Source organism: Anser anser, assembly GCF_964211835.1.
Source record: "Anser anser genome assembly, chromosome: 14".
Taxonomy (NCBI): Eukaryota; Metazoa; Chordata; class Aves; order Anseriformes; family Anatidae; genus Anser; species Anser anser.
Genome location: NC_139735.1, coordinates 7235911 through 7250523, shown reverse-complemented (window position 1 = coordinate 7250523; position 14613 = coordinate 7235911). Strand labels below are relative to the sequence as shown.

The 14613-nt window shown below is 42.9% G+C and overlaps 1 protein-coding gene across 3 annotated transcripts in view; it reads right to left on the bottom strand.

Moving 5' to 3' along the window:
- GALNT10 (polypeptide N-acetylgalactosaminyltransferase 10) overlaps positions 1–14613 on the bottom strand; it is an 87661-nt gene that overhangs the window by 13546 nt on the left and 59502 nt on the right. For all 3 annotated transcript variants that reach the window (XM_083798613.1, XM_083798614.1, XM_083798615.1), the window contains exons 5-7: positions 9188–9373; positions 7091–7274; positions 6081–6198 (exon numbers count right to left, since the gene is read on the bottom strand). In XM_083798613.1, coding sequence (XP_083654739.1) covers positions 6081–6198; positions 7091–7274; positions 9188–9373 — 488 coding nt within the window. The remainder of the gene's footprint in view (positions 1–6080; positions 6199–7090; positions 7275–9187; positions 9374–14613) is intronic.

Sequence of the window (14613 nt, the reverse complement as noted above, 5' to 3'; positions counted from 1 at the left end):
GAGAAATATTTGGCCAAGGCTCCTGCATAATTATTAGCTCTGACACTAAAGTCCTCTGGAGTTTCAGCTCTGTCTACTGGCCCTAATAATTACAGTCATTTGCTGACTGTGTGTAACTTAATGGAGGTTGGTTGCTCTCAGTTAGTGGAATATTTTTCACAGACAACTTCTAAAGTTCAAGGTACTTAATTACATGCCATTACGGTGAGAGAGAGAGACAAGAAGAAAGTTGACAAACACTTCTACAGAATTTCATTCCCTTTGTCCCTGCTGTGTCTTAAGAGTCTGGTGCAGAAGGGATGAATATGAAAAAAGAAACCTGCACTCAGCTTCTGTGAAGTTTCTTGTGGAATTAGAAATGCTTTGTACTCTCTGTTTGCTGTGTTTTTTACTACAGAGGGCCATGATGTGATTTCACCACTAGGATATTAACAGGTAGACCGAGAAAAGAAGAATTTGGGATTTTTTTGTTTGTTTGTTTCTATGACATAGAGGGTTTGTACAAAGCTGTAAGAGCTGCAACAGATCTGTCCGGAACCTGGGAACTATAAAAAAACTGCAGGAACAGATGAAAAGCCTAGATCTCAGTTGCACAGGTGGAAACACCCCTCACCAACCTGTATTTTCACATCGTACACTGCACCAGCACCAAGTAAGCCCCGTTGGTTCACAACCAGCTGCGTTTTAGGGTAAAGCAACCCTGAACGAAAACACCAGCTTGTTAGCCCTGCTGCCTGCCCAAACGTTGTATGGCACACCGGGATGAAGGGGTACGGGAGGCTAGACAGAACGATGAGAGGTGGGGCCAAGAGCTCCTCGCTGGTACAAGAAGACTCCAGGCACACAGAAGACACTGCATAAACCCATGTAATGATATGATAAGAAAAGCCACTCGACTGACTTACTGCATAAGTAAAATCTAAGATCAGTTTTACATGCTCCTTTCCTAATCATGCTTTAAAATATTTACTCCCCAGTGATGCTGCAACGCTGCCGCGTGGAGCCAGCAGAAGGCTTCGTAATTCCTGCTAGCAGACCTCCGCGACCCTTTCCAGGTACTTTGCCAACTCAGTGCTTTTTTAATATTGTCTCATGCTGCAAGTGACAGTGTGGCACTCGCAGTACAAATCTAATTTTAAAAGCGTGCTTTCCATTCATTCATTGCTGCTTTGATTTATTTTATTAGCAAGCTTCTTTGTGCGGTGACAGAACTCATTACAACCTCCATAAAGACAATTACCAGCCCTTATCTATAAAACTGGAAGAAAGGAGAGAGGGGAAGAGTGTGACATGTATCAGTAAAACACAGCTAACAAAAGCACTAGAAAGTTAGAGTTAAAGGTCAGGGGAATCACATTTGAGGGCCTGTCAAGGAATAACTGCTAGCGAAGCAAACCCAAAATAGCTGCGCGCTAGCTGAGAGAACACTTCCACTGAGCTGGCAATATTTGGTTGTTCTTAAACAAGGCCACAGTTCACAGGCATGACACATCAGAACTTACACTGCTAAAAATACAGCGCTGCCAAACAGCTGAAACGGCGCTGGTCTGGGGGGAGCTCCTGGTGCCTCTGCTGTAACACTGCCTGCCGCTTACTGCGTCCTCCTTAGGCCGGGGAGCCAGCTGCTTTTCTTTTTTCGTTGCAGTTTTATTAAAGGGTGAGCTGGTGCCTCACCTCTCTGGCTGACATGACAGCAGACATCAGAGCCTGAGCTTGATGCATTTAATTCCAAACAACAATTTACTGCAACGCCGCAAGAACAAGAATTAAAGCTGGTCCGGCAGGCTGGGCTTTACAAAATGGTCTAATCAGATCTCATCAGGAGAGAGCAGGAAATCTCTCTTCCTCCCCAGGCACAATTTCACCAATCTACATTTTGAGTTAGGAATCTAGCAGCTGACAGATCTGCTGGAATTAACTGAAAACCCGGCTACAGTGAGGTCAGTGGGAATACTGCAGCAGATTTTTCTATGGCTACAATCTCAGCCTAACCATTAAAGCATATACAGGAGAAGTAAATAACACAGGTGGTATTATTTCTGTCTTCTCAGTGGCCTGGGGAGCCATAACTCCATATTCATAGAGTGACTCAAGAGCCTTTGACTTAGCTAGCCTGCTATGAAAGCACAAGATAACACGCCACCTATTCTCTACATGGGAATGTTATTCTGATCCAATTCCCGTTCTGCCATTTCAGAAAACAATGTCACGTAAGACAGCTAGCTAAACCTCTCCTCTCAAACACACAATACAATACCGCAGTTGGTGTGTGAACACAAATTATCTGGGTGTACAAGGTTTATGGTTTCCAGAGACTGCAGCACGATGAGCCAATGCTTCCCAAGACAGGAAGAAAAAAACACAAAAGCGCGCACACACAAAAGAGTGAGCCAAGCCTTGGAAAGAAAGCTGCTTCTGCAAGGCACAACAAATATAAAGAGCATGGGGTGGATCAATGGAGAGAAGCTGGCTGGATGTCTGAGCATACACTGAAAGGTGGGAAGAAAAGGACACGGAGGAAAAGCCAAGGGGGTTCTCTGCGTAACGAGGTAAGTGAGAGGATGAAAGCAAGGGCAAACAGTAATTCAGGAAAATTGTAATTCTCTGCATTGTAAGCATCAGCTGCCGTTACAGCTGGGACTTATGGCTCTGTAAAAGATTGAGGTGACTAAAGAGGCGCTGGGATCTGTGTGTTTGCACAACACACACCAGCACGGCTCCTCCTTATCGTCTGGAGCATTTTAGATTAATGATAGCACTCTCCAATAACTGCATTTCACAGGCGGACAGGGGTGTGTGCATGTCCATTCTCCTGCTGGTGCTTGGTAAAAGGCTACTCTGAAATCTGACTCAAGCACATAGGGTGAACAGGGAGCAAAAATTCTAGTTGACCGTCTGAAACCGATCTCTGCATCAACGGGATAGGAAGGGAGAAAGAAGCCACCCTTTACCGCAGCTGAGAGCCTTAGAGTTAAGCAGGATGTGCTGCTTAAGAAAAGAAAAAGCAAAATGCCAGGCCTGTTTCAGTGTGGGCAAACGTGAGCTGCTGGAAAGCAGCACGAGTATGTGCCTGGAATAAGCAGCGAAGGCCACAATCAGCACTAACTTCATTGATACAACCAGAAACGGCGTCAGAAGTGACCACTGAACAGAGAAACTACGGCTGTAGAGTCCGGGACAGCAGAAAGGAAATGTAGCCAGTGCTGCACAGAAACACTTGTGCATGCTTTTTTATCCTTTCTTCAAAATGCAAGAATGCACTCAAAGGTTAATATTTGTTAATCCACTGAGATGAAGGAAAATGGTTCTCGCGCCACGCAGACCCGCAGAGCACTTCGCCTGGAGCATCCTGCACGCAGGGTTCACAAAAGGATGCAGCTCATTTGAACGGGTGTAATGCCAGCGACTAAAATTCCAGACTGAAATCTTCCTGTTGCATCTGAACATGACCTGACATAGGAAGACCTTTTGAAGAATTGGGTTATATACATTGAGCTATTCTGGATATACACAAGTCAGAAGTGCACGTTTTTGTCCTAAACGGTTAGACTGACTCTGTTGTTTCTAATCTAGAAATTCCTGTTTTAAGGGATCGAGATTGCTTGCCAGTGCTTAGGGTTAGGACCCAAGTTAGGAAATTTGTTTCTAATTTAACATTTGTCTAAATTTTTTTTGTCCCCACTGTATGCTATGTTTTCTAGTGAAGCTTTGTGTACACACTTCATCCAAGAAACAAGGCTTTTATTAATGGAGTTTGATCCATCCCCTGGTTAAATGTTTCCTGAGGTGCTAAAGACTGATGGTTTCTCTGCTGGCTTGTTTTCAGCCTGAACGTTCCCCTCTATGAATGCAGCAGAGCTAGCTGACGACAGAAATACATATGATCGCAGAACAGAAAGGCAAGAGGCTCCTAAATAAACTTGTTTATTTGCAGTCTCTCAGCAACATAGTTCTGGATTTTAAAATAAAGGCAAAAAACTGTAAAGTACAGTCCATATGTGGCCGAAAAAAGAGTGTGTTTGAGGGGGAAAAAAAAAATCTCCTCCTGGTGAGGCTTGAGAAGGCCAGAGATGATGCAGTGGTTCAAAGACCACCAGTATACACCATTACCTGCCCCCACAACTCCCAGCCATAGGAATGGACTCTTTGTTAAAGCTGAGCTGTAAATTCGGCACACTTAGAATCTGAATTCGCATTAGATAATAAATAATGTGAAAGTAGGTACCCCACGCCTATACCCAGAGCTTTAAATTATTTGACAGTGTCCCTTTAATTACAAAATCTCAGTCTGCTTCTAAAGGTAAGAACATAGCTCTAAGCTCTCCAGGAAATGTCATAGCTTCATAAATTCTATGAACAAACCTTCTATTCTTGCAATTCCAGCAGAATTATTAAATCTATCAGCCACAGATGAATGTATCAAATTTATCTCAATTTCTGAAAATATACCGAGCCTCTTTCGGTTAAAACTTCATTTTTCTGTTGCACAATGAAAGAAAAAAAAGGGGTTCTCTGAAGAGATTAATTAAAGCAAACTTATCCCTCCATAAATTACCATCTTTGGACTGAAATAAAACACAGCGTGCTTCAGAGAGGATAAGCAAACAGATGAAGGAAGCAGTCTTATTTCCTGCAGATCAAGCAGTGTGACTGTCTGCTGGGGCATTAGAGACAAAGGGCTTGCCCAGCCAGTGTCATCACTCTTGGAAACCAGCACTTTTGAAAAGGGCCGAGGAAAAGAGGCTGAATACTGTCACTAGCCCTCCTGCAGTGAATGACACCGTTACACAATTTCATTACATGCAACACAAAGAATAAATGGCTCTACCTGTAATGACATCCCCAAAGAGCGAGTCCCTCCCGCCCTCCCTGATGCTGTTACAGAGGAGAAGGGATCTCCGCCGTGGCTTTAGTAGTTCGTGGTTTTTTTTGTGAATGAAAAAAATTGTTTGCTGTATGGTGGTACGTTGTACATACGCATGGTAATACGGCTTGCTGTATATAGCTTGATACGCCTTGAATTGCACAGAGGCATTGAGATCTCAGAATCTGTTTTATTAGAGATCATCCATGACTTTTTGTCAGGGGAGACAGAAAAAAATTTCAGTTGCTGAAGCTAAACTGTGCACTATACTAGCATTGCTGCTGACTTCTGGGCCTGTGCTGAGGCCAACTAGCTTAGTTCAGTGGCATCCAGACACCTATGAGATATATTCATATACCCAGATATTCCATATCCACCATATATTCAATCTCTGAAAGAGAAACCACGTTGTGGCCCCGAGTTAAATGTTGAAATCTTTACTTAATCCTCCACAGGCTATGGGAAGGATTCCCATCACTGAAAAGAAGCGATGTGGGGCATCCCAGTGGGTTTCCTAGAGCGTATTTCAGAGTGCCATATTCCATGATAACACAGCTACCTGTGGTCTTTATGGGTCACAGTGACTTGTTACTATTAATATGTGCTTTTGGCTAACTCTTACTTTAAAGCCCTCGAACTGAGCAGCTTGATCAAGTAGTAAGTAACAGAGCTGTCCCCATGCCAGGTAGATAATGATGTGAAGTCACTGCCAGCAGCAGCGCTATTATTCCAATTGTTGATGATTTCTTTCAGGGTAATTAATAGGCTCGGTTCCTCGCAGCCAGGACTCAGATGGATTGAGCACAGACAGTAAGTTACTCTCATCGCTGGGAAACTCAAGTTCAGGCCTGAGGTACCCAACCAGGCGAGCAATGAGATGCCTGAATCCCTTTCACTTAAGGAGAATATTTCATCTTCTTGCTAGGGTGAGTGCAAAAAGCCTAACAGTTACAGATAGCTCCACGCAAGCTGACTTACCCTTGCTGGGAAGAGCACATGCATCTGCAGCTGTGACCACAGAACGGGGGCACCCCAGCTAACGCTCCAAAACTGACCCTCATCATCGCTGATTCTTCTGCACACTATCTTACTACTCCCAGCTCTTTCACCTTTAGTCACACGCAAAAGCAAGGACAAGATAGATCATTCACATTCTGTGTCTCAGAACAATTCTTACTTTTCAAAACAAAAGTAATTTCCAGAGAAAATAGCTCACCTTAAAGGATATTTCATACTGCTCTCCTCCCCATATCTCCAGACCTGCATCATACCCTCCCAGCTCCCAGAACCACTTTCTATCGACTGCAAACAGTCCTCCAGCCATTACAGGAGACCTTAAGGAAAAACCAGACTCCATATTACAAACATATTCAAAGATACAGATCTCTAGCTAAACATTTAAAAAACAAAAGCAAGATTTCACAAACATTCTTTTCACCACCCGGAGTTCACAGTGCATTTGCAGCCCTGCAGGAACAAGCAATTGTTTTTGCATTATCTAGTAATTTCCCACTTGCAAATGAGGAGGACCAGAGCAGGCTCATTTCAGAAGCAATAAATGCCTCTCCTCCAAAGAGGCAGGAGAGTTCACCATTAAGTGACAGAACATAACCTCTTCCAGAGGGACCCATATCCTGCACATTAGTGCTCTTTGTCTCAGTAGTACGATCAAGTCATTGAGCTTGACCTCCAAGGGTGTTTTTTTGTTGTTGTTCTTTATGCTGCAGAAGTAAAAAGGACAGCAGAACTGTCTCAATGTTGGCAAGCACAGCAACAGCAGAACATAACTTGATCACAGATTTACTTCTGCAATGCACTGCAATCATCAAAATTGCTGTAATTATTCTGCTAGGTTTTCTTCTCCCCCCACCTGGGAATGACATATAAGCTGCCACTGGCTTGTTGTTTTTGGCAGAGCATTAGGGATACTAAGTTATGTTTGAAAGATCTCAGTAATAAATGACCACATTAAATGTTACACATTACAGTTTTAAATGAAATGTTAACTTCTGCGGGAATTAAGGTGGCAAAAATAGCAATGAAAAGGAGAGTGTTCACAGCTACTACACAATACAGTTCTTTTAAATCAACAAAGCAAACAGCTGCCAAAAAACAAGTAGCTTACAATCAGCTTCTGGTTTCTAATACACGGAGGTGTAAACCAACCCTGTAGCAGGGTGTTACTTTGTTAGCCAGCTCTTAGCACGCTGCGTTTCAGTAACTTACTCAAAGGGATCACTGGGATCAAGTTTCTGTAACTCAGGAGGAATAGGGATCCTCTTGTAATACATCTCCCAGTCAAATGCACCTCGCATTGCGTCTCCAGCCTGAGTCTCATATCCAAAGTGGTCATGATCAATAACATCGATCATTGGACAAACGATAGTCTTGCGGTTTCGGGCAATGCGATCTGAAGATTGGAGAAACACATTAGAAGACCTGCACCAGCTGGTTCTTTTGACCATCAAATTACCGAAAAGAGCACCAAAATACGAACATGTCCGAGAGCAATATAGCTTTCTTCCCTTTCATTCTCTTTTGAGCAGATGCTCCAATTTATGTCAATTTATCTGGTGTTTCTGAGATAGCTGGGATATTAGAGCTAAAACTATTGACATCAAAACACCCGGCACTCTTGCTATCGTGACCATCACGCTGAGGCAGAATAGAAAGACACAGACATGCCACCACAGATACCCAAACCACCAGGTTAAAAAAAAATGACAATCTGGTACGTACTTAGTTAACAGCCCTCATTTTAACGAGTGACCGGGATGTGAACCCTTTCTGCACAGATTCAAAACCAGGGCAATAACCCATTGTACCACCTCGCTTTAATTGCTATGCCAGGATCTGGCAGGAAGCAATCCAGACTAATGGCATAACTACTCTCAGCAGGCTCAAGAAATGCAAGTTCACCTCCTCCTCTCAGCCTTTTCTTCCAATCAAATAATACAAAACAGGATTAATTCCTGAATAAACATCTGGAACTTCTTAAATACTTTATTACTGAGAAGGTCTCTTGTTGGAAGTTAACTTTCAGAGCCGAGGCGACAAACGATGTCTCAGCTTCCAACACACGTCTAACAGAAATCCTTTCTGTGCTTCAAAATTAAAGCTCACTGTACATGTTCTCATTTAAATGGCATTTGAGCTAATTCTGCCCTCCCTCCCTAGGGCTCAAGAAGCAGCGAATGTTTTATGTTATTACCAGATACAAACTGTTGTGAAAGCAACAGCATTACCATCTAGCAATCCTGCTGACAAATCTGACTTCTTTCTCAAACCTCCACTTGACTGCTGCTGCCAGCGTACTCCACAAAGCCACACCTCAGAGAGCTCTTGGACACATTGCTTGCAATAGGGCTGTAAAGGAGTTTGGTTTTCTTTAGGGGAAAGTTTCTACTTTCATACAGCATCGTATCTGGCAGCCAAAGTGACCTGGATACTGCCAGATGCCCACTCTAAATAACGTGGGAAGAGCAGTGCGTACAACTGGAAAACCTACCAAATCTACAGCAGGGCACAGATCACAGAGAACACACCCCTCCAAAACAAGCACAAAATCCAGATAGCATCATTCCACTCAGCTGAGCACTGCAAAAACAAACAAAAAAGGGAGCTCGCTACTTAAACAGAAATTTCCTCAAGAAGCACCTGACTAGAGGTGGTGCTGGCCAGAGGCACAGAGATACCAGATACAGAAGGCACTGTCCTTTCAATTTGTCATCCTTGAGACAAACTAACGTTGTAAAACTGATGCCTCCTTAAAGATGGAGCACTGCCTTGGAAAGGACTACACGTTTCCACAAATACATACCAGCAGCTGTTATTCACAAGAAGTATTTTCCACAAGGTAGCAGACTATGAAGCTGAATATAGTTATACAGGAGAAAAAACCTGGAAGCTACTTAAAATCTGTACATAAAGATCTTTTCTGAATCATACAGCAATTCCTCTCTGCAAGCCGCAGAATGACCATGCTATAGTTTACTCTTCTATCAAGCTGTGAATTATTTAAGATTTTGTTTAGTGAGGAAATAGAAGAATATGATCTTTACTCTTTAATCAAACTAAGCATACAATAGGATTTTTGAACAGTCTAGCACAGAAAAAAAAATCTTGAAATAAAGGCAACAAGTTGCCAACAGTTCACTTATCTTTTTTTTTCTCTTCCTTTTTAAGATATTTCGTGCTTTTGTCCATTTACTCACAGCGTGAGGATACAGCAGCAGGTAGAAATAAAAAACACAGATATGTGTTGCCAGCTCTTTACCAGTTCAGTCTGCAGCCACGTACAACACTCAGCACCACCACGCTTACCTAACAGGGGCGGCAGCCAGTTGACGTTGGCCTCGCAATGGGAATCCAAGAAGGTGATGACATCCCCTATTGCCATGGAGGCCCCCAGCATCCGAGTTCTTATCAGCCCCTCTCTTTTTTTGGTTCGGAGGATTCTCACGTTTGGGAACTGGGCCATATAATCTTCCAGGCGTTTCTTCAGGTGTTCTGTATGAAAACGAGGAAGTAAAACACTGTAGCAAGTAATTTCTTCAAGATGCAGTTCTTTCTTTAGCAGAAAACAATGCTTTTGGAAGGTAGGTCCTGAACAGTTAACAAATACAGTAACAAGAAGAAAGAAATAAGAATAATTCTGTTCAAACCCAAAGTTTAAACGTAACGTCTTAAACAAGACTGCCGAAGATGTTCTCAAACTTTAGGAGTAATTAAAAAAAAAAAGGGACCAGGAGAAGATGGAGGAGTAAAGGACAAAGAAGGAAAGAAGCAGAGAAAGGGGAAAAGAAAAAAGTCAACTAGCAGACCTCTGGGAGAACTTCATCAGAACAGGCTGCAGGGATTCTTAGGCATTTTGCAGAAAAATAATGTAGCTTTGAAGAGACACGGAACAATTTACTTTTAGAATTAAACTGCACTCAGTGCATTTAAGTTGTGTTTGGTTTCTTCTAAACACAAAACAGGACCATCCACTCATGCACAGATTAAAAAAGAGCAAAAAGCCTAGCCAGATGTCCCTCCAAGCCAGTAAGGCAGGCAGAGCCTCTGTATATATTTGGATGGCTACATAAAATGCTTATCAGAGGAGATATTTGCATTTAAATACGGAAATATTCATGCTACTGAATATGGACTGAGGCCACATTTGAAATAGCACAAACATTTGCAGTCACCATGATTAACAAGAATGCAGATAGAAAAGCTGCAGAAAAAGATTACTGAGTGATCAAAACAATGGATAGCTTGTTTAGATGTGGAAATAGAAGCTTGGTCTACACAGAGAGTGAGGGGCATACAGCTGACTTTACATCAAAGAGCAAAGCACCAAAGAGAATCCTAAAAATGGGCTAAGAGCTGATGCTAGCCTAATCACTAATGGGTGGATCTCAGGCATCTGAAGTTCTGACTTGACAGCAAACCCCATTCACAGTGTGCCAGGGACTGTTCATTAATGCTTCGTACTATCTGCTGCCATCAGCCAAAGATCAAGGAGACAAGCCTCTCTAAGCAAAAGCCAGCCAGTCAAATCTAAGCAATTAGCTAATCTTAAAATCTCATACACTAAAAACTGCAAAGGAAGCGATCATTCAAAGCCAAATAACCTTGCAGGTTTATATACTTTGACCCCAGGGAACCAAGCAGGAGCTTGCCTAGGTGCAGCAAGTGGTCCTATAACACACACCAACGCCCTGTACCAGCAGGCTGTGTAGTGGAGTCCTCCTTGACTCCAAAACAGGCAAAAAAGGTAAGGGCTGAAAAGGCAGACAGTATAAAAGCACCCCTGAATAGGGTGCCAGGGAAGCCCAGTACTGGAATAGCTCTCTGAAAAGAGGAACAGGGCAAATAAATAAGTTATGAGCTCTCCTGCATGGTGCTGACCCAGCAGTTATGCTTTAGGGTTTTAGTTGCTGGAAGAAAAAGCAGGCAAAATCCCTATGACTACCTAAGTTCTGCACCTCCCCTTTCAAGCAATTATACCTACCTTCATTGAAAGATAACCCAAATTGACTTCTTTTCTTTGGAGGTATTGCTAGCAAGCTCTTTACCTTTTTCAAAGCTTTATTTAACATTCCCCAGGATTTTATTCTCACAAATGCATTTTACTCTTTAGCCTAACAAGTCTAATTGTCCCACAATATCTACATAGGTTTGCCTGCTCAATATAGCCTTTAGTACTTTTTGCTGTCTAGCACGCTTTTTCATCATCCTTTTCAAGGCCCTTATGAACAGATCTTCACAAGCAACCAGAATTTTGGTCCACTCAATTACAGATTTTTCAAATAAGAAGATTCTATAGAGACTAGGTTCATTATTAGTACAGCTGCCTTCCTCATGAGGTAGTGGGTAGACTTAAAAAGAAGAAAAAAAATAAAGAGGAGAGGAAAAAAAAGGCAACCGCCACTGTTGTCTAACATCACAGATCATCCTTTGCCATTGTTACGTTATCACAGAAGAGAAAAATAGTCCTCACTTCAAGCAAAAACTATAAGGTATGGCCTAATAATTCTACCAAAGACAAGTTAGGTAAAAGAGTAGCTGCCAGTGCTCATTATAATAAAAGGAGGGAACTGTCACACGAAAGATTTGTGTCTGATCTGATTCCCCTACCAGTAACTCCAGATACGGTAGCATTTGCAATATTAGATCCTGCAATATTTATTTAAACCAGAGCTACAAAACATGGGAAAGTCCAAAAAAAATCCATGGCTCCAAAACAGTGGAAAATATTCATACATCTCCCGTGACTCTCTGTTTCAACAGAAATGAGAATATGAGACTGTGAAAAATCCCAGAGGTTTGTCTTCCACCTGTGTGCTGCAGATTTTATATTTTGGCATCATCTACCTTTCTGAACCGCCCTGGTTTGTTTTCCAATTTCTTCTGTAATGACACCCGCAGGCGGCCTAGCAGTTCCTACACTGCTCTACCTTGTTCCATAGGAAAAAAAAAAAAACACCGTACACCAAAGCATTTCATGCTTGTAGCAAGTGGCCTGCTCTACACTGCATTGGTAAGAAATGCCTCACAGACTAGAAGTCGTCTTGTATCTCTGATGGATGGAAGAGGCAAGGACAGGCTCCAGGTACTATATCTGCACATGCCTATTCTCACTGATGCAGTGCCCACACGTACCTAGTGCAGTCCTTGTAGCTAGGAGAGATGATGCTCAGATAAGCTGCTCCCAATAGCTGTAGAAAAATCCATGCATGATCATTGCGTTTTATAAGTTTAAGACTCACATATCATGAACAGCAAGCTAGAAGACTTTATTAACATATCTACTTCCCTTTACTGAAAACTCACACTTTCAAGCAACCTCACAAACAAAATACAAAACACAGGGAAATGCACGTTTCAAAGAGCAGTTTTTCTTTTTTCCTTAACCCTGCTCTATTCCTGCTCCAGCCTGACCTCCACGAGCCCAGACGGAAGATGTTTGTTTCATTCTATTACAAATATCGTCACACTTAAGTCAATTTTTACTTTTAAAAGAAAATCTCACAAAATAAACAAGTGGCATTAACTGCTACAAAATTTTATGAGGCTTTAAAAAATATATTATGGCGTCTTGTCACACTGAGTAATTTTTATTACAAGGACAATTTTCTTTAATGAAAGTTGTTAGGTGAGCTGGATGGATTCCAATGGCTGTGCTTACTCTGGGCAAAGTAATATAGCCCAAACATATAAACGAGAGTAAGATTATCTCTAGATTAAAAACTAGGCTGGTAGCTTGCTAACAGACCTTGCTATAAACTTGATATACAGTGTATACATTAACAGTGCCAGCCAAGAACTACTTAAAATTACCACCAGTCAAGAAATAGTTTTCTTTATATTGAACTGTACATAAAAATCTGTGCGAAGAAGAAGGGAAGCTTCAGCAGGCCTGCTTAAGGTAAGCGGTCCCAAACATTTTTTTCCCTAGGACACGTTCCTGTGGTCTGCCTACTGCATTTCTTCCTTCTAGCCTCACCATCCGAGCAGAGCGACCCTCGGATGCCGTTCGGCTGGTGACCACTGGCAGCACGGCAAGGACTTTCCAAGGCTGGGATTTCTTACATCCAGCTGAGCTTTCACCCCAGCCACTGCACATTTCCTTACCGAACAGGCACACAGGAAACATTACCTCTTCAAAACCAAACATATGTAGAAGCTGGACACGGACAGAGAAGCCCAAGGATTATCTTCTTTAAAGCTTAGAGAGGCAAATACATGAGAAACAGGGCAACATAGACATGGATCCACAGCACAGATCAGCTTAACAAGGTACTGCAGTCCCAGGATCCATAGGACTCAACTGCTCAGGGAAAGCAGAATTTACCTGAGCCCATCCTCTCCCTGCAAACCACGCAGCCTGTCTCCACACAGCCGTGGCTGGATCTTCTCCCAGAGGGAAGGTTCCCTCCCCATCTCTTCTGGGAACAGTGGCTCAGCCACGTTTTCACAGAGGCAGGTGCAAAGCCACCGGTAGCTTTATAGCTTATTTTGAATTGATTTGGCTTGGACCAAAAGTATTTTCCCTCAAATATCAGTGAACAAGATTCAGCGGTTGTCAAGTTTTTAACGTGTCTTTAAACACTGTTTTGCCTGTACACTTTAAGTTAAACAGCTGTTCCCCCCAATAGCTGCCATGGGACACAAAGGAACTGTATTCCCCTGAGCTTACACAGTGTGGTTTTGCAGACAGCAGACTGTATTGCCACAGCTAACAGATGAAGCCTCATCTGTTTTGTGCCCTTTCCCCTCCCACAAATCACACACCAAGAGCTGAAGCACCTGCTTAGAAGCAATTGCGTATGGGGACACAGCTACAAAACCCACTGCTACGTGCAGCTCTGCATCCCTCCCTCCCCAGGCAAGCTGGGCACACACAGCAGGCTGCTGCCAGGCAGCTGAGAGCACTGATGAGAAGTGCTCACATCAGGCCTGCTGAGCAGCCCAGAGCTTGTTTTTGATTTTAAGTAGGGGCCCTGCAGGAAGCAGAGCTGATGGGTCTGGTCATTGTCTCCTGAGACACAGAGGTGGGTGTTGCTTTGAGGAAGACACTGGGCTTTTACAGGGCAGATTCATGGTCAGTGGTAATTTGGGACTCTCTGGAGCCTGGCTGATGGAGAAGGCCTTCACCTCCAGCTGCAGGGATTGACAGGCAACTGAGAGGTGCTCGAGGCACATCTGCTTTCTGTGCTTGGAAGGGTTTGAGTCAAACATTTTGAATCATGCGGCCATTGCTCAGGCTTTTGAGTTGTCAATGTTATTAACTGGTCACAGGGCTGAAAAGACAGCGGATTGTTTTGGTCCCATTCCACGAAACCTTTATTTTCACAGATGCCTGAACTCACAGTATCTGCAGAAAAAAAATAATACTTTACTTTCACTCAGGAAGAAGTGTCCTCTGCAGAGGAGGGCAGGGTAAGGCTTCTAGGCCTCAACGCAGAGCTTGTATGACAATGACGTGGTTGGCACAAAGACTTCTTGCACATGTCCCTGTAAGACCTCTGCAATATTTGGAAGGGAATGGGGTAACAATTTTGTGATCTGGGCATAGAAACAAATTAATTCACTGTAAGTACCAGTCAGGGCTTGAAACTACGACAAAGATTTATGCCCAGAGAAAGGACAGGGGAAGTGTTTCCCTCTTTAATTCTGCTAGTGCAGTGTTTCATGGTTCATGTGTTACTTCAGACCTATCAGCTTCGGCTTCTGCATTTTCCACTGTACAGCACACCTGT